Source organism: Nicotiana attenuata, chromosome 2 (assembly GCF_001879085.1).
Source record: "Nicotiana attenuata strain UT chromosome 2, NIATTr2, whole genome shotgun sequence".
Classification (NCBI taxonomy): Eukaryota; Viridiplantae; Streptophyta; class Magnoliopsida; order Solanales; family Solanaceae; genus Nicotiana; species Nicotiana attenuata.
This window is the reverse complement of record NC_031990.1, coordinates 15,677,667-15,695,818: the sequence shown is the minus strand read 5'-3', so window position 1 is coordinate 15,695,818 and position 18,152 is coordinate 15,677,667. Positions and strand designations below refer to the sequence as shown.

The 18,152-nt window shown below is 36.2% G+C and overlaps 1 protein-coding gene across 3 annotated transcripts; it reads right to left on the bottom strand.

Moving 5' to 3' along the window:
• LOC109244613 (GBF-interacting protein 1-like) lies at positions 1,270-14,462 on the bottom strand. 3 transcript variants are annotated; one of them, XM_019411737.1, is made up of 11 exons: positions 14,170-14,462; positions 12,946-12,989; positions 11,220-11,322; positions 10,587-10,701; positions 10,000-10,424; positions 9,704-9,880; positions 8,387-8,777; positions 6,726-7,005; positions 6,163-6,324; positions 4,058-4,567; positions 1,270-2,219 (listed from the first exon to the last, which is right to left on the bottom strand). In XM_019411737.1, the coding sequence occupies exons 1-11, from the start codon at positions 14,354-14,356 to the stop codon at positions 1,935-1,937; spliced, it is 2,679 nt and encodes an 892-aa protein (XP_019267282.1). In that variant the 5' UTR covers positions 14,357-14,462; the 3' UTR covers positions 1,270-1,934. The 3 variants fall into 3 exon arrangements, with proteins under 3 accessions (XP_019267282.1, XP_019267286.1, XP_019267290.1); XM_019411741.1 differs by having other exon boundaries at positions 4,058-4,555; XM_019411745.1 differs by having other exon boundaries at positions 9,704-9,847.

The window sequence follows — 18,152 nt, the reverse complement described above, 5'->3', positions numbered from 1 at the left end:
ACCTTTTCCTTTGTGGCCACTCGAGTAACCCTTCGAGACCCCTAACACCTCCCTAGCAGCTTCCCTAATGCGGTCCGTTGTCATGGTCCACATACTACTCGCGTCCCTAGTGCTCCTCCAGGCCCCCATAGCCAACAGCTTCTCCCCCAACTCCTGAGCCTTTCCCATAGTCAAGGCTACTTGATCTTAGGTTGCCCGTACACCGCTCTCCTCTTCCGTCCAAGTCCATTACCAAGAGCCTATGTTGCGTCGACAGACACTCACTCGGAATATTTTCTTTTAGTGATGTAGAAAAAATATTTTCTTTCATTTTTAATGATGTAGAAAAAGTATTTTTTTTTCCACAAAATGAGTACTTTCTTTTCCGGTTGTAGAAAAAGTATTTTTTTTATTTCAACAGAAAGAATATTTTCTTTCATGTTATAGAAAAATTATTTTCGTTCAATTCAATAAATGAGTACTTTATTTTATTGTGATAATTAAAAAATAGCTCAGTACCCGCCCTCTATTTTATTTGTTATTTTTCTGTTATGATAATGTGCTTCTTCTTTATTTTTAATTTTTATTTCATGTTTGATGATTATTTCTGTCAAACAGCTAGTTTTGTAAGGTTGAAAAGGAGTTTTGGAAAATATTTTCCCTTCTCTTGATATGGAAAATATTTTTGGGAAAATATTATCCTCCTAATGGAGAAAACGAATTCATAAAGAAAATATTTTTCAAATATTTAAACCAACCAAACATGAAAAAATTAAAAAATATTTCCAGCACATGAGTCAGGGTAGATCTTTAAGATTAACCATTTTCATGGGTCAAGGTTGGGCATCACTATGGGTCCATATGGGCTGATGATTTTTTATGAGTTAACTTGGGCTAGCCCAAAACAACCCATTTTCAAAATCATTCTAGCCCAAACCCATTAAAACATGGGCAGGTTGGGCGGATCAAATGAGTTTAAGTTAGTTTTGCCACCCCTAAATTTTACTTCACTTACATAAGATTAAAGATGGGAGGCGGGCAAGCAACGAAAGCTCATTTAGCAGAGTGAGGTGCAAGCACCTACAGTCGAATGAGAAGTTTTTGATTCATCTCATTAGAAGCAGACAGATTAAGCCATCATCAGGTATATAAAATACAGACTACAGAATTCCATGGCTTTCTAAGCACATTAGGCCTAGCTAGAATCAAATAGCGCTACTCTCTATAGTATTTCTTTTGGGAAGGTTGAATTGCAACAAACTAAAGTTAAATAAAAGAAAAAATATAAAATCACAGAAACTCTTGGGCATCGGCAAGATTTTAAAATTTCCAATGTACCCAGAGCTTTAAAAGCTGTATCACACCAATTTACCCCACCATGCTCACCACTGTAAGTAATTTAGCAAAACTGAAAGAATGCAGCATCTTGCTTGTGCCAAGCACCAATTACAACAGTCCAACTACGCCTGTTTCTAATGTCAAAACTAACTTTACAGATAAAGATTGGAGCCAAAAAGGGAAGAAAATGTATGAAAATCCCCTAAAAATCACATTGCTTCAAGAAGCCCTAAACCTACCAAAGAAGGATATATAGGAAAGAAACTCGAAAAATTGACTGAAAAGAGAAGAGTTGATACTGAAAACTAAGGGCTACCAAATGTAATGGAAAATCAATTTGCTTATGCCTGCCTGCCTCAAAACTAAAAGACTGTCACTATTCGTTACAGGAGGATATACTCTTTGCATCCTCAATCCCAAGCAAGAAAAGTGATACCTCATCGTTTTTTTCCCCTAGGAGGGGCATCTCTCATAGATTTACAGTCAACCTGCACAGCGATTGTCTTTTTGGCATTTGCTGGATACTTCCTCCATCTCCAAACTAATCGTAACCCCAAAATTCCAATCAATAATTTCATTTCTTTTCTTTGTGGTTTACAAATGACAGGAACAGCTCCTTAGTAGCTACTCGGCCAGTTAATTTGTGAATGTTGAGGCTGCTGATAGACAGTGGCTGTTGGTCCTACCATATCCGGACCAGCCATCGTCTGTGACTGTTGCATAAGTGGATGAACAGTCTGTGCAGTCACTGGTTGTGCTGGATGATAAAGACCAGCAAGGTTCCCGTGGCCAGGTTGTGCGGGAGTAAAAGCCACTTGACCCTGGGGTAGGTTATAAAAAGAACTTGCTTGCAAGCTGGATAAACCTCGGCCTGGAGTAATCCACACACCTGAGCCCTCACTCTGCAAAAACAAAATTGTTCATATCTGTAAAAGACATAAATAAAGTAAAAAATAAAAGAGATGATAAACACAGCCAAGAGAGAAAAGATCATGGGCTCAGGCCCTACATAACGATGCTATTTCAGAACAATCAACTTTAAACTTGGAAACCTTTATAAGAATTAAGAGGTGGACATAGAATCAAGGTTACACGTTAAATTATCTCAAACGACAACAGTTTTGATACTCGTCTTTGTCACTACTCCAAAACTCAAAGCAACCAGTATACAAAATTATTTACCACATAAGTCAGAAGGATAAATCATAGCAAAAGCTCATTCATAAATTAGATTTAGAAATGGAAGCAAATATCTCAGTTTCAAAGGAGAAGCCTTTCCAGACAGACTGGAGAAACATGCCAGTTCATTTCTCAATGTACACATCCCCACAATCAGCAGGTTGATTCGCTCAAGTGCAAAGGTGCGACTGAAAAAATATATTACTCGACACCCGCACAAAAACAAAGGGATCGTGGAAACTTCCTCAAAAGGACCACCATGTAACACATCTATTTTGCAACAACCTTGAAGAAAGCAAACAAAAATTCAAAATGTTGAAAGAAAAGTATACACAACACTCCAAGGGAACCCCCTTTAGAACCTCCACAAAGGAGGACTGCCATCTAAAGCAAATATATATACACACATGCATAAACTATAATAATACACACGCAAACATCGTATATAGAAACTCCGGAAACTGCAAGAAAGTACATATATATTTATTTTTTCCGAGTGGTCTCGGCGAAGGGGTGTCGGACTGTCACCCTTGGGGCTATGTATACACAACACTCCAAGGGAACCCCCCTTAGAACCTCCACAAAGGAGGACTGCCATCTAAAGCAAATATATATACACACATGCATAAACTATAATAATACACACGCAAACATCGTATATAGAAACTCCGGAAACTGCAAGAAAGTACATATATATTTATTTTTTCCAAGTGGTCTCGGCGAAGGGGTGTCGGACTGTCACCCTTGGGGCTATGTGACTCAGCTACTGCCCCTCCCTCCCCCCCAAATATATTGTACTCCCTCCGTTTCAATTTAGATGAGGTAGTTTGACTCGGCACGGAGTTTAAGGAAAAAAAGACTTTTAAAACTTGTGGTCTTAAAAGCTTAAGGGGTAAAGCTATGTGGGGCCATGACATTTATGTGGTTATAAAAGCTTCTCATTAAGGGTAAAATGGGTAAAATGAAGAATTTAAAGTTGAATTATTTCCAATTGTAGAAATGTGTCATTCTTTCTGGAACGGACTAATAAGCGGACTAATAAGGAAAGTGTGTCATCTAAATTGAAACAAAGGGAGTATCATTTTAGACAATATACAAATGAAAATTTACAATTACCATACTTATCCAAAAGAAAATTTACAATTACCATATTGCATTCGGATTAATTATCATATAATTATCAATTAGAAATTCAGAACTAGTTTCATCAATTCTCAGCTCCAATCAGTTTTAAGCCCATCATCATACTGCTCAAAGCATTTCAAGTTCTCAAGTAATGATTATTTTTACATGGTTTTCTTTCACTTTATTTGGCAAGGTTAGAATGATGCAAATATCTTTTCACTAGGGATAAATCAATATAGACCCTATTACTCATTTCTCTCTCTCCATCCTTTTCGGGATAGCACCCCCTTGCTGCTGAACTCAGGGGATGTTGATCTTTCATCACTACACAATCTCTTTTGTTCACCGTTCGAGATGATGCAAATAATGTCAAGTAAATATTTCAATAGTGAAAAAAATAATATCAACATTGATTTAAACTAAACAAAAGACCAACCTGTTGTTGCCCATTCACGTGGACATTGCTTTCCTTAAATTGAGCAGCAGAAAGATCATCATTAGAAGCAGGGTTTCCAGCTGCTGTAGTTGAACTAGGGTTATAGTTGGCTGTGGAGGATCCATATGGCCCATATGAGCCAGGCACTCCACTGTGAGTTGAGTTGCCCACATTAGCTCCTGGCCTATATTGTGAAAGTGAGTATCTGCCAGCAGCAGCGGATGGTGGAGGTGGATATATGCCACCAGCCTGAGGTTGCTGGGGAAATGCACCATTGCTTAAGAATTGATGGATGGCTGTTGGTGGAACATAATATGGGGAAAAGTAGTGAGCGTATGGAATATAATTTGGAGGATAATGGGGCAGATGCATCCCTGCAGCTTGTCGAAATACAGGGAGAGGTTGCTGAGTTACAGCTGCTGAACTTTGCATAAGCCCGGCAGCTTGAGTTGCAAGTGGTGTTGGAGCCGCTGTAGATAAAACAAGTGTGTTTCCTCCCTGCAAATCATTCTAAATAAATATCAGTAAGTACCTTAGTGTTGAGATTAACTGAAGTTAGTAAGTTCAACATAACAGGTGACCCAAGAAATAAACTATTTTTCTGTGCAAATTATTAACAAATAGATGTGCTATACTTCTGTGGAGAGTTATGATGGCACAAAAATCACCAAAACGTAAATAAAGTTTGTTCCGTCATAAATACAGAAGGGACTGCTAGCACCAAGCACACGATTTTACTGCAGATTGTCAAAAGCTATCTTGAATAGATTTACCCTATACTTGGTGGCTCACTGCAACATCTAAGAAGAACTCATACCATTCGCATGAACCTTCTAGTGAATCGAAAATTTGGTAAAACATCAATATCAAACAGCAAAAGTAGGCATCTCACTACTTATAAAACTTAGAAAGCATTTGCTTAAACATGACTCAGGCTTCTAAGAATGCAATTCCAAAACATTTCATTAATGTACACTACACTATGGAAATTATGTACAGTGTGTGAAAAGGATTGTATAATTCTCTAAAAATATCTATTTCTTATCACATTTTCTTGAACTATACAAGTCATAAGTTTATGTAAACAGTCAACCAACGAGAGACATTGAACTGAACCCTGCTAGAACTGCAACCATGATAATAATTCCGATTTGCACCAATAAGAGCTTTTCACTGGGTTTTTAGCAGAAAAATGAACTCTCCATCTAGGCTAAGCACATCATTAGTAAAGGAAATTAAACAATGGACATGTTAAGAAAGCAGAGAGGAGGAACTAATTACTATACAAGGGAATACAATAGACACAGAAAAACCGTTGATGCGAAGAAGGACAAGGGAAGCAGCAAGAGGTGGGTGGTTGTAGTTCTGTGTGCTTCAAGAGTGAATAACCTGAGCACAAGGGATTGGAATTTCCTGGCAGGAGGACCATAGAGATGCTACAGCAATGATGAGCAGCGTGACTAGGTCACTGAGTTCCTTTTTTTTTTGGGGATAAGTAACAGAGTTTCTACAGTTTATCAGTTTACCATTCCATGGTAGACTCTGGTAATCATCACATTTGGCTATCATTGATCCAAGCTGTACAATAATTGCAACAATAGTCCTGTCTAGAGTACCAACTTTAGGAGGAAAAACAATTCAAAAATGGTTGTAATTTGGTACTTGATGAATCCCCACCCCAGTGACGAACTTTGATCATGATAGATTTTAAGACCAAAAGTCCAATTTATTCCAACTCGTCTAGTCCAACTTTAAGGGAAGAGAAGACAAGGAACCAGAGGAGTGGGAATATAAGTAGGAGTGAGTTGACAAGCATATTCCAATACTCAGTCAAAGGCGTAACTGAGTTTCTCCCACATATATTCTGCAAAGGTATTGTTAAATACCAAATGTAGTGAAGCCGCCTATCATACAATTCCAAACAGAAACATTCATCTTTCTGTCTCTGGGATCATTATTATTTCACTTTACATCCATGCACCATGAAACCCTAAATAAGCTGTCAATTGCGTTACTCCCCCCACCCCCCACCCACCCCAATATATTTTCCTGAATAAGAGTAATATAAACAATAGAACATACTACCTGATAAAGTACTTTCATACCTCTTGAGCAGATTGAGAAGTTTGTGGAGCCACAACTGCAACATTGCCGTTGTACTTGGTAGAAACTCTTGCTGATTGAAAGGGTGAAATGCGGCCATCACCATCAGCACTGGAGCGGTAGAACTGGGCATAGTAGTTTGTTGGGTCAATTGGTTGCTGAACCTAGAGGAAAAAATGAATTGTTTTTAAAAATTCTTGAGTATAAGAACTAAATTTTCTTGAATTGATAATATATTGATTCCGCGTGGTCTCAAACTTTTCTGGATTTGTCAAATCATCCCCAACAACGTTATTTACTGCTGTCAAATATTTCCTACATTCAACATTAATTTAGACCCCACCTTAACTCAATAAAGCATAAGATTCGAGGACCTTGCCACTCACAAGTGAGGTGAAACCAACACTGATGACACAATATGAGTTCATGACAAGGTGTTAATCTAACTATGGATATTTTACTTACTGTACTTGCAAGTTTCCATACCAATTTGATCTACATTGAAGCTTCAAAACCATTAAAATGACAGTACATAGAAAAAGTATATCAAAGAACGCAGGCTTACAACAAAGTTTGGAAGACGAGAAACATCATGAGACTGTGATTCAGAGTTTTCAAAAGGTACGAGCTGACTGCCTAATGTTGGTGGCACAAAACCAAAACTATAGTTGGGGGATGTACGAACAGCTGAATACTGATGGCCTCCTTGCAGAGTCTCTTGCTTAGATTCACTGTACTCAGGGACAGAGGGTGATACATCTTCTGGCTTTGCAGATAAATTCTCCTGCCCACTTGAAGGCGGAGACTGGTCAGAAAAATCTGCGGTGGTTGGTGGATTTTGATCACTGCATTCACTCATAAGAATGAAAAACTTAACATCTTAACATGCTAGAAATGGAAGTATATATCTAACTATCAGAGTCAAGTGTGATATAACAACATTCCATCAAGATCTAAAATACACAGCTAATGGCAACAAGATCATATGCAACAGAAAATAATAGAAATAGGAGAGGCAATTAAAAGATGAAAGAAAAAAGAACACTTTGAATAAGATATTTTAGGTCTCAATCTTCAAGAAGATTTTTCTAAAAGATAGAATTAGAGGATTCTGTCCATGAAATTAATTCTCAAACCTTGTGAAAAGAAATATTTGAAATTCGGGTTTGTTTAAGATTTTGAAGAAATATTTGCAAACAAAAAACGTCCAAAAACTGTTTTTGAAGTTGTGGTTTGAGGGTGTATTTCAAAGTATATTTTTCTAAATAATTAAGATAGCTCTTCTTGTACGCAAAACACACTCACTTCCACAAAATTTTTGTCAAAGAAACTACAAATATCCAAATACGTCTCAGTTTCAATATGGTTGTTCTAAAAGATTATTTCAAAAAAACCCTTTCCAAATGTTGTCCAAACTTCTAAGAAAAGAAGAAAACTAGGTCAGTGCAGAAGATATTTGGAGAAGGCTTGCCTTTGGTTCCAGAAGAACCTAATCTGGAAATGGTTCTGGGTGAAAGTTTTATGTTTGGATTACTGTTAGTTTGGAAGAATTGGTTTCAAGGTCAGATTTTGCTTAGAAAAAGATTGTTAATCAGTTTTTGGTTTCCAAAACCAGATCAAGTTGGTTTCAACTTTTCCCAAACCAAACAACACTTGGTTTTAGTTTTTGGAATGCTTTTTGAATCATTACCAAAACAACACATAGCTGCCAGCTGTCTGAAAAATTGAAGACCGAATAATGAGCACTTGAATCTAAATTGCATCACTAAATTTCGGTAACTAAAATTTTTCAATCTCCAAATAATTGAAAAAATATATTACTTGAATTATATACTGAAACATATTTGAATATCTTGTATAATATTACTGCAAAACTGGACTTTGAAACAAACAATTCCCTCCTTAGTCCTTACCCCCTATAATGCTTAAAATATCTTTTGTAAGATAATAATATACAACTCAAACGGGAGAAACCCCTTCTAACAACGTTGGCATCCACCAACTTATATGCATTTCTCTTCTAATTGCCGTGTAATATAAAACAGCAAAAACAAGACATTCCAGATTTTCCTACATCTATACTTCTAACAGGAGAAATATTACTGATACTACTCATCCTAGTCCTAGATTCCTAAAGCTAAAAGAAGAGCAACTACCAAAAGCTTTCACAAGTCATAAACAGGGGAGAAGAGGAATTGAGGGAAAAGAGACCATGCGATGACGGACCTGGAAAATTGCTCATTTTCTGTTTCTTCAATATCCTCAGAACTTCCAGAAAGTGATGGAGTCTTTTCTTTCTCAGCAGCATTGTAAGGGCTCACACCTAAGCCCAGGCTAGCTTCAAAACTTCCAAAACAGAACCCAAGTTTTTCAGCCTCAGGCACATGAAGGTGGTTAGGGATAACAACATGCTGAATCTCTGAAATGTGTGATTTTTCTAGCTTCTGCTGCAGTTCCAAAGTCCCTTCCTTTGATTCAACACTGACAGACGTAGGCTGCGGTTGTGTATCGACTTCAGCAGAAACTGTAGAAAGATCAGATGAACTAGCAGATATAGCTTTACCCTGAGCAATATTATTGTGTGTAGGCTTTGGCTTCCATTCCTTACCAGGACCAGCTGCAGTGAAATAAAGAAGACAGGTGTTTAGCTTCAGCATGACAGTATGAATGAATTGCAAGTAAGAGACCCTAATTGCTACAATTCCACTGAAATCAAATTTAACAAACAGCAACAGTATCATAACACTCTAAAGCCGCAAACAATGGAGTTATTGAGTCAACCGGAGACCAAGAGTAGTCAACATCTGGGTATGACATTTTTGGGTTTCCTTATTCCAGAAAAACAAAGGAATAAGTTTAAACAGACACTTGTACAGTAAACCAGCAGATATAGCATGGACCAGGTACATGACTTCACTAGCAACAACCACCATTCTGTTTTGGAAAATTAAAGATTACTGGTACACTAAGACCCCCAAGTAGGACTATAGACACAAGGAGGAGATGCAAATAGAAAATGCAGATATATGAGAAATTTAGAAGAGAATCACAATTGAAAATGAGAATAAGAGATGATCACCAACTGGAAAAAACCAATCACTCAGCACTAGAAAAAAATCGATATGAAAAGGTTCAAAACTTCTTACCAAATACAAAAAGGTAAAGGTACAAACCGAAAAATGCAGATAAATGAGAAATTGAGAAGAAAATCGCAATTGCAAATGAGAATAGGAGATGACCTTTTTATCTCTCAAGTTGGACCAACAAAAACACCAACTGGCAAAAAAAAGATCACTCTCAGCTCTAGAAAAAAAATCAATATGAAAAGGATCAAACTTCTCACTAAAAACAAAAGGAGAAGGTACAGAAAGCATTGAGCACATAATTAGAGGGCAAAAATGGAGTTCTTCAATCATCAAGTAAGAACCATTATTAACAATTATAGTAGCAATATCAATTAAAAGAGTCTTTCATGGAGAGGGAGGGGGAAAGAACAATATACTAATGTGTAGAGTAGTCAACTTGTAAAGTAAAGTACTATACTTTTTTGTGGGCCAACCAGTGGACGGTTGTTGTAATTAGATGAAGGCCTACTAAGAGAAGCAGCACCCTGAGCCAATGAAGCACATTGTGAGGAATCTGGAAGCTGATTCTTTCCAGGCCCCTGGAATTTGCTTGACATTTTTACTTGCACAGTCGAATTTCTAGAGTCAGAAACGGCTATACAGCATAGGCAGAAACAAATACATAAGCTTCATTAACTGGACGAGAAATAAGTATGTCTTCCTAAAAACCAAACAATGACAATCAAGTTCTCAGACAAATCTTCACAGGCTTACCAGTGGTTGCCTTGCTCCCGATCGAGTTGGTAGGGACATGATCAGATGACACATGCTGGCCACCAACTTCCCTTCTAATTGTGCCTACTGCACCAGGGGGTCGTGAATCATGAGATGGCAAAAGAACAGGATCTGATGCTGAAAAATAAGCTCCTGACGAAGGTGGTGAAGACAAGGAGGTTGAAAAGTTGCTGGAGTTAGGCATCTTCTGTCCAAGTGTATCCCTGATTCCTACGGACACTCTGGGGCTTTTGCTCGCACCATGACTTGGAGTGTGCAGTGGTTCCTCCGACTTGACAGAGCCAGCACCTGCAGTGGCTTCAGATTGCTTAATCCCTCTGCCTGCTGATGCATGGGCATCATGTACAACACTATTACTCCCAAAAGCTACAGCACCCGGCCCATTGGCTCTGGAACTTGATGAGCTGCAAAAGAGCCAAAAAGGTTAGGTCACAGAAATATTCAAACTACATATAGGAAACAAAAACCATATTTTGTAATCTGAAGGGGTTTAACAGTGGCAATTCAAGGACCACACATATGCTGTAATGCACAGACAGAGTAAAATCCAAAAACATCAATAACACCTTGAAGAATTCTTCGCCTCAATAGTTGGTACGGAGGATGGCTTGACACTCTTGTCAGAAACTTGACTGGCTCCATTTTCCTTATCAGGTGCAGAGTTCCTTCGACCACCAGCATCTAACCAAACACATACACATCAATTATGAGTCGATAGGAAAAGAGGGGCTCATAAGACTCAATCTGAAAGATATAGTGAAAACTCTCCCAAGGTAAAGGAGAAGGTCTCAGTAAGTTATGTTAATTGTTCAAAGCCTACTCGCTGCCAAAAAGGCAGAATGTCAGTCCTCTTTGTTACCTTTTGACCAGTGCAACTTAAAAAAGTTAAAAGTGAGAATCAGTTATAATTTGCAGCAACTTATAATGTGCTTAAATATATCAGGCAAACTGTGTAAAACTGTCTGAGATTGTTGATTAGAAGCGGCACCAAGATCACAATAACATAAAGTGGTATTAATTTGGATTCTTAGAGATGCTTTTGTCATTTTGCACAAAGCGTGAACGAAATAAAAAAGGAAAGCAGGTCAGCAATTTAAAGAGCACACAAGAATCATGTTATCACAAGAATGACAAATATGAAATCACAGGCAGCAAAGAGATCACAAATACAGAAAAATAACAACAAAATGGATGTTTACCAAGCGAAACATGGCGAGAAGTGAAGTTTCCCCGACTCCCCTTGTTTCCCCTTCCCTGCATAGCTGGTTTCCACTTTGGCTCAGCAGACTCCTTGTTCAAATTCTGCACGAAGGCAAATCAAGTTGTAACAATTCAGGACCAGCATGTAAAAGGCCGAGGAAGCATGTCATACTAACACTCACATTTATTCGGTCGTTAAGAGAGAACATGTGAAGAAATTATAGCATCGTGCTGATATGAAAATTGAACTATAACATGGAATTCTACAGGAAAAGAAACTCATTTGACATTCATGGGGTCCACAAGAGCAAAAAATGAACTAATACACACCAAGGTGCTCATGCCTACTTGCACATTCCGGATTTTATTGCATTAATCAGGTTTGTTATACCAAGTAGACATCCTCTGCACCATAAAATACATTATTTTTTGCACATCAGCCAGCTAAGTCGCAACTTAGATGACAGTGGGTAATAGCTTAAGCATTCACACATACAGAACAGCATCATCTTAGCAAATAGGTTTAATTGAGATGGTATGTTACATTCTTTTTAGCGTAGGGCAATAATTGCTCCACCACCCTAGGTTCAATTTTGATCCATGAATCTGCATCAGCTAATATATCACTTGTCAATATGTATGTTAACCTCTTCGGACGCCTAGAATCAGCTGAGGCCTTAATTAATGAATCCCCCACCCAGTGTTGTAAAAAGCGTGCGCTTCTCGCTTAAAGCACTGAAGCGACGCGAGGCTAGCTCGCTTTTCTGCCATAAAAGCGACTCACATGAAAAAAGCGCAAGCTTTACCCTGTTAAGCGAGAAGCGCAGCGATCCAAAAAGCGCAAAAAAGCGCGGTTAAGCATCTGTTAGGGTTTTTAAAAAAAAAAACTTGGCAAAAACTTAACGCAAACAAACACTTCTTCTCCAAGCGACTGCTGCTCCAACGACTGCTTCAGTGCTTCTTCTCTGTAAGTTTCTTCTTCTCTCTTCTTCTTCTCTCCTTCTCTTCTTCTTCTTCTTCTTCTTCTTCTTCTTCTTCTTCTTCTTCTCTTCCTCTGATTTTCTTCAGTTCCTGTTTGACTCCTTTACTCTTCTTTTTTCTGTGCGGTTGTGCCCTAATTTCTGCTCTGTTCTTTCTATGCTCTGTTTTTCTCTTCTTCTTTCTATGTTTTTCACTTTTTATAGCTCTGTTTTTGTGCCCTAATCTATGCTCTGTTTTTCTGGTTTGTATTTCTCTGTTTTTCTGTTCAGACTTTTCTGGTTCGAAAAAAAAGTTAACTGTTCTGTTCTTTTTTTTTTTTTTGTGGTTGTTAATTGTAGTAAATTCAATCTTATTCACTATCTAGTTTTAGTATCTATTATTTGCTTCTTGATTCAAGAATTGAAACATTTGCTTAATATGTTATTTTTACTGAGTTCTTAGCCATTTATCTATGCCTATTTTATTTTTTTTATTTATGTGTTAAATTGCGCTTCACATGAAAAAAGCGCGCGCTTCGCTTCGCGCTTCTCGCTTCGGTGAAGCGAGGCCTCGTCGCTTTTTTGCGCTTAACGCTTTCCAAAACACTGCCCCCACCCAGAAAACATAAATAAATTAATGGGGGAAAATTAACCTCTAAACCACTTTTATGAGAAATTTACAGGCATATCAGGTCAGCATTACGTTATGCCCTATGGGTCTTTGTGGAGAGTGTTTGTAAGCATGCAAAGTAGTAACTAACCATACCTCTCTTCTTCTGTCGCGTTTCCTTTTTACTTCATGGAATGTATCTGTAAATAACCCCTCAAATTAGATGAGTAAAGAGAAAACCAATTATATATTTCCATATCTAGGAAGGAAAGGTAACAACAACAAAAGTCTAGCTGGGGCAGTATGTGTAGCTTTAAAAAGAACCACTCGCAGAGAACATCAAAATACAGAACACACAAAACAAGACCAAACTATACTTTTTTTTTTTACGAGAAGGCTTGCAAATTTCTAAGTAGACTTCTTACCTTGAAACCCATAGGTTACTAAGTGCATTAAATTATTAAAAAGTCAGCAAGACAAGATAATGGAGCAAGCAAAATTTTCTGCTCCTATATTTTGAAGGTTTGGATTTCTATGAAAGAATGCGTTGGATCTAACAGTCATAAATGTAGTAAAGAAAACAAGAAAGAAGAACAGTTGACCCTCTTAATTGCTTAGTTACTATTAAATACAAAATTCATCGACAACTCCGCCGTGCACCAAATAGAGGATGCAGAGTGTGGCTAAACCTTCTCTATAACAAAATATAACTGCAAAATGTTATCTTTGAACAAAAAATGTAGCTCAAAATGTTATCAGCACCAACCGGCTTACTTTTTTCTCCCTTTTTTTTACATGTAGTACAGACCAACTATATGAATTCTTTGTGCCCTTTCTGCTATAAAAATTTTGTCTTTGACACAAATCAAGGGTTCTCCAAAACTAGAGGTTCTCTCAATGTAATCGGCATAAAAAAATTCTTTTGGGAGGGATTCACCAACCGGCATAAAAAAGAGAGGGATTCCTGAAAACTTGCATAGAGTACCAAAACAAATCAAAAGGACCATGTTTTTACACACACACACACACACACACACACACACATATATATATATATATATATATATATATATATATATATATATATATATATATGCTCAAAACAATTTTAACAGCCTGATAAAGTCCATCATTGAAACCCAATTCAGAACAGACCCAATTCAGTATGAGACGCATGCAAATAAGGAAATAAAAGAAGAAAGACATCAAAAATAAAGGCCAATATTCAGGAGAACAAATAGAATAAAAATGTCACCAAAACTCACTGTATAGAGTAATCAAGACAGAAAAGGAATCATAAAAAAAACAAAAAGGAAGATCAAACATCATATATACATAGCTAAAAATATGTGTGTATAGAGAAGCATATATTTATCTGACCCTGAAAGAGGAGTTTTTGGGCAGTCTCATTGGGATCCATAGAGCATTCTTTGAGCATTGCATATATCTCATCCTCACTATGATTCCCGGTGATCTCTTTTATATTCTGAATCGTTTTCCGGACACTGCTCGGAATTGAAACCCTAGCCCCTCCAACAACAACTCCACTACTGTTGCTGCTACTCATCTCACCACCCCTCCCCAACCACTTACCCCACAAACAATTTTCTTTCTATATATATGTTTGTACCTCTTCTATATCTATCTATATATATTTTACTGTATCTCTATATGAGGGAGAGAGAGAGAGAGAGAGAGAGAAAAAGAGAGAGAGAAAGAGGGAGGGAGGAGAGAAAGAGGGAAAAGAGAGTAATTGTATTTGGTGAAGAAAGAGAAGACTTAGGAGAAGGGTTTTGAATATGAATTTCACTCTTTCACTATTTAATTGTTTTATTTTGTTTATTGTAGAACTGTCCACTGTGGAACAGGGGTGCTTTCCTTTTTTCCGTCTTTTAATTTTTTTTTCCCTTCTAAGAGTTTTTATTTGTTTTTACTTTTTCGTTTGGAAAAAGGTGGACCCCTTAATTAACATAGAGAAGATAAACAGAGAAATTGAATCATATTGCTAAATAATATAATGTGGTATGTAATTGCAATTATTAGGTAATAACTAGTGGTAAGTACCCAGAGACCTTAACAACTTGTTTGGATGATTGTTAACTATGGTATCGTATCGTATTGTTACATTAAATACGATATTTGTTTTGATTGTTATTTAAATTTTATTGTATCGTTAAGTCCATTACGTAACGACGAAATGTGCCACTTTATGTAATGACCGATTAAATACGATGTTCGTTTTGATTGTTACTTAAATTTTATTATATCGTATCGTTAAGTCCGTCGTTACGTAACGACGAAATGTGCCACTTTATGTAACGACCGATTTGGTGTGCCATGTCGTTACCTTGTCTTTTTCTCTCAATCTCACCCTTCATCATAATTAAATAATTTTATTTTATCATTTATCCTATATTTTCATATAATAATTTTATCCTGTTTTATAATTTTTATTTATAATATTGCAAGTTTATTCTTTATATTGCTTGTGCGTGATATCTTGAAACGACGTCAAACGATATAATCTATCCAAATATTATATTCATCAAATAGTACAATACAATACAATACATTATGAAACGATACGTAACAACGTAACCATCCAAACAAGCTGTAAGTTTTGAGTTTTAGGGAGAGATTCATCTTTGATAAAAAAAATATTTTACTCCTAAAGTGAAATTCTCAAATTAATCGGATCCAAAATGAATATTGAATATCAAATAAGAAAAAATACTGAATAACTATAAGTTCGAGTAAAAAGATCTATGGACAGTTCACTACTTATTTGTTATTACATTTTCTTCAATGTTGCAATTATTAGATTTATTCTTTTAGTTTAAACTTTTTAGTTAGCTTTACTAGTTTTTTCTCAAATCTTATTTTTGTCCTTTACTGGTTGGGTGACTAATATGTCATAATTCGGTTAGCTGATCACGCACTGCTAACATAGTGTAGTCAAATTATATACTTCACCTACATTAAACATGTGAATTCTTGTCTTTTGTGATTTTTATTAAAAAAATCAAGTAAAGTGAATGAAATGAAAAATCAACATCATAAGCATTATCTATTGCTATGTGTGAAGAAAGATTTGTAATGATCAGAAACATTGAAAAAAAATAAGTATTCAATAGTTGTCATATAATTTTATAATTAGATTATGTGACAACTCGAATCAAATGTAAATTTAGATAATCGAAATGTTATTCTTAATATTTAGTTTTTATAGAACTACCAAATAAGTAGGTGAAAAACAATTAGATTCATATTTTCATATCTCATTCAATCGACTAGAAAAAATTTCCTTTTCTAAAAAAAACTTTTAAAATTTATTTTCAAAATCAATGGACCCATTAATAAACAAAAGGGAAAAAGTCAAAATTAATTTGGTGACTAAAAGATCACCATCATAGTTTGCATAGCAGTAACATAATTTAGCTCTACTGATCCACTTTAGTCAAATTGAATTTCTTTCACTATTTGCTCTTTTAAAGTTGAAATTGTGGTTCTAAATTTTTTGTTAGAGAATAATTAAATAGTTTACATGTTCTTGCATGTATAATACTTGGAGCTTTGTGGGGGCAAGTAGGTGTCCACATGGGTCCCACTTGGCAAGGTACTTAGGTGGATGGATTGCTTAGATGGCATGATCAAATATTGTCTCACCTTTTTTATCATAATTTTCAAAAGTTCATTAAAAGGAAAATTCGAAAAAGAAGAAAAAGAACAAAGATGCAGATTGGAATCTGAGTGCTAATCTGCAAATGGAGTAGCACACAATGTGCATGGATCTGTACACTTTTTTCCTCATTCATGTAATGGTGCAACTTTTGCATATTCAATGTGAGAATTCCTATAATTTTCAATCAAGATATCTTTGAGAACACTTGTTAAAAATGTATTATTTTCAAACTAAACATATGGTATTAAACAATTTCTTTTAGTACACACGCACTTCACTCCGGAAAATATAAGTTGATTTTAATAAAAATTGACTAGGTACGTCACTTACGAAAATTGCTTAGCGTTGTGTATCGAATTTCACCTTAAAAAAATATTTTAAGTAAACTAGGGAAAGAAAAAGAATCACAAAAGCTGGTAAGCTAAAATGTTTAAATGGCTATAACGATAATGCATAATTCCTATATTTGTGTTATTATTAAAAAAGTTAACTAATTAATTAAAAAACTAATAACATATTAGATTAAGTGAAAATTAAGTTGATAAGCATCACCTATCAAATGTAACAATCTGATAGCAAACAAAAAAAAAAGGACGAATAATGAATATTCAACAGCTGTCATAGTTAGATTATACGACAACTCGAAACAAATGAAAATTTAGATTGTCAAGATATAGTTCTTGAAATTAAATTTTTATTATACTACCAAATAATTATGTGAAAAAGAGTCTAAATAATTACACTGCGAGGTACTAGTTACTAGGGGATATTGCAAACCCCCTAAGTCAGACAAGTTTTATCCCAAAGTGTTAATATTACAAGCCAAAATATTTCTAGTTACTTCAGTTCGTAGGATGTCTACCTAAAATAATTCATTTGACACCGGTGGAACCGGTAAGCATTGTTGTTCTTCCCAAAAACCTTATTTTTGCTCCTTCCTTTACCAATGCATCAGCCACCCTATTTTGTTCCCTATAGTTGTGCTTCACTACTACTCTGGCTATCCCTTGGATCAACAACCTGCATTCACATATGATAGAATCATAAGTTATATTCCCTGTGATTAACATTTTTGTTACTTCTGATGAATATGTGGCTACTTCTAGTGGTGTTAAGCCATTTTGTTATGCAATTTGGAGTCCCTTAAGTAATGTAGTCAGTTCCGCAAAGGTGTTAGGTGGTGTGTGGTATGTTCTCCAAATACCCAAGGATCCAATCACTATTGTGTGTCCTAAACACCCCACTAATTCACCATATTCCTTGGGTTACTCATAGTTGCCCCATCATTATTAAGCTTGTAATGACCCCTTAGGGGAGGCTCCCACTTGACCTTGATAGGGATTGTCTCCTTAATGCTTCCTGAGCCTGCTATTGTGTAGATTACGGTGATTTTAGCAATGGTGTACACAGTAAAGATGACATCTTTCCTATTGTTGAAAAGGCTATTATTCCTAGTCCATGATATGTTCCAAAAGCAGAATGCAAGTATGACTTCCCAGGAGATAATATTATTAAATGGCATTTTCCTTAGCTTGTTCCATGTAGTGAGCCAGAGTTGGGCTGTGAAGGTTGGGTTTATATGTTGGCTTTCAACTAAGCTTTTTGAGATAAGGTCATGTTAGAACTGGATGGCATTTGGGCGGTCAAAGAAGATGTGGTTGGTGGTTTCCGGAATTGTGGA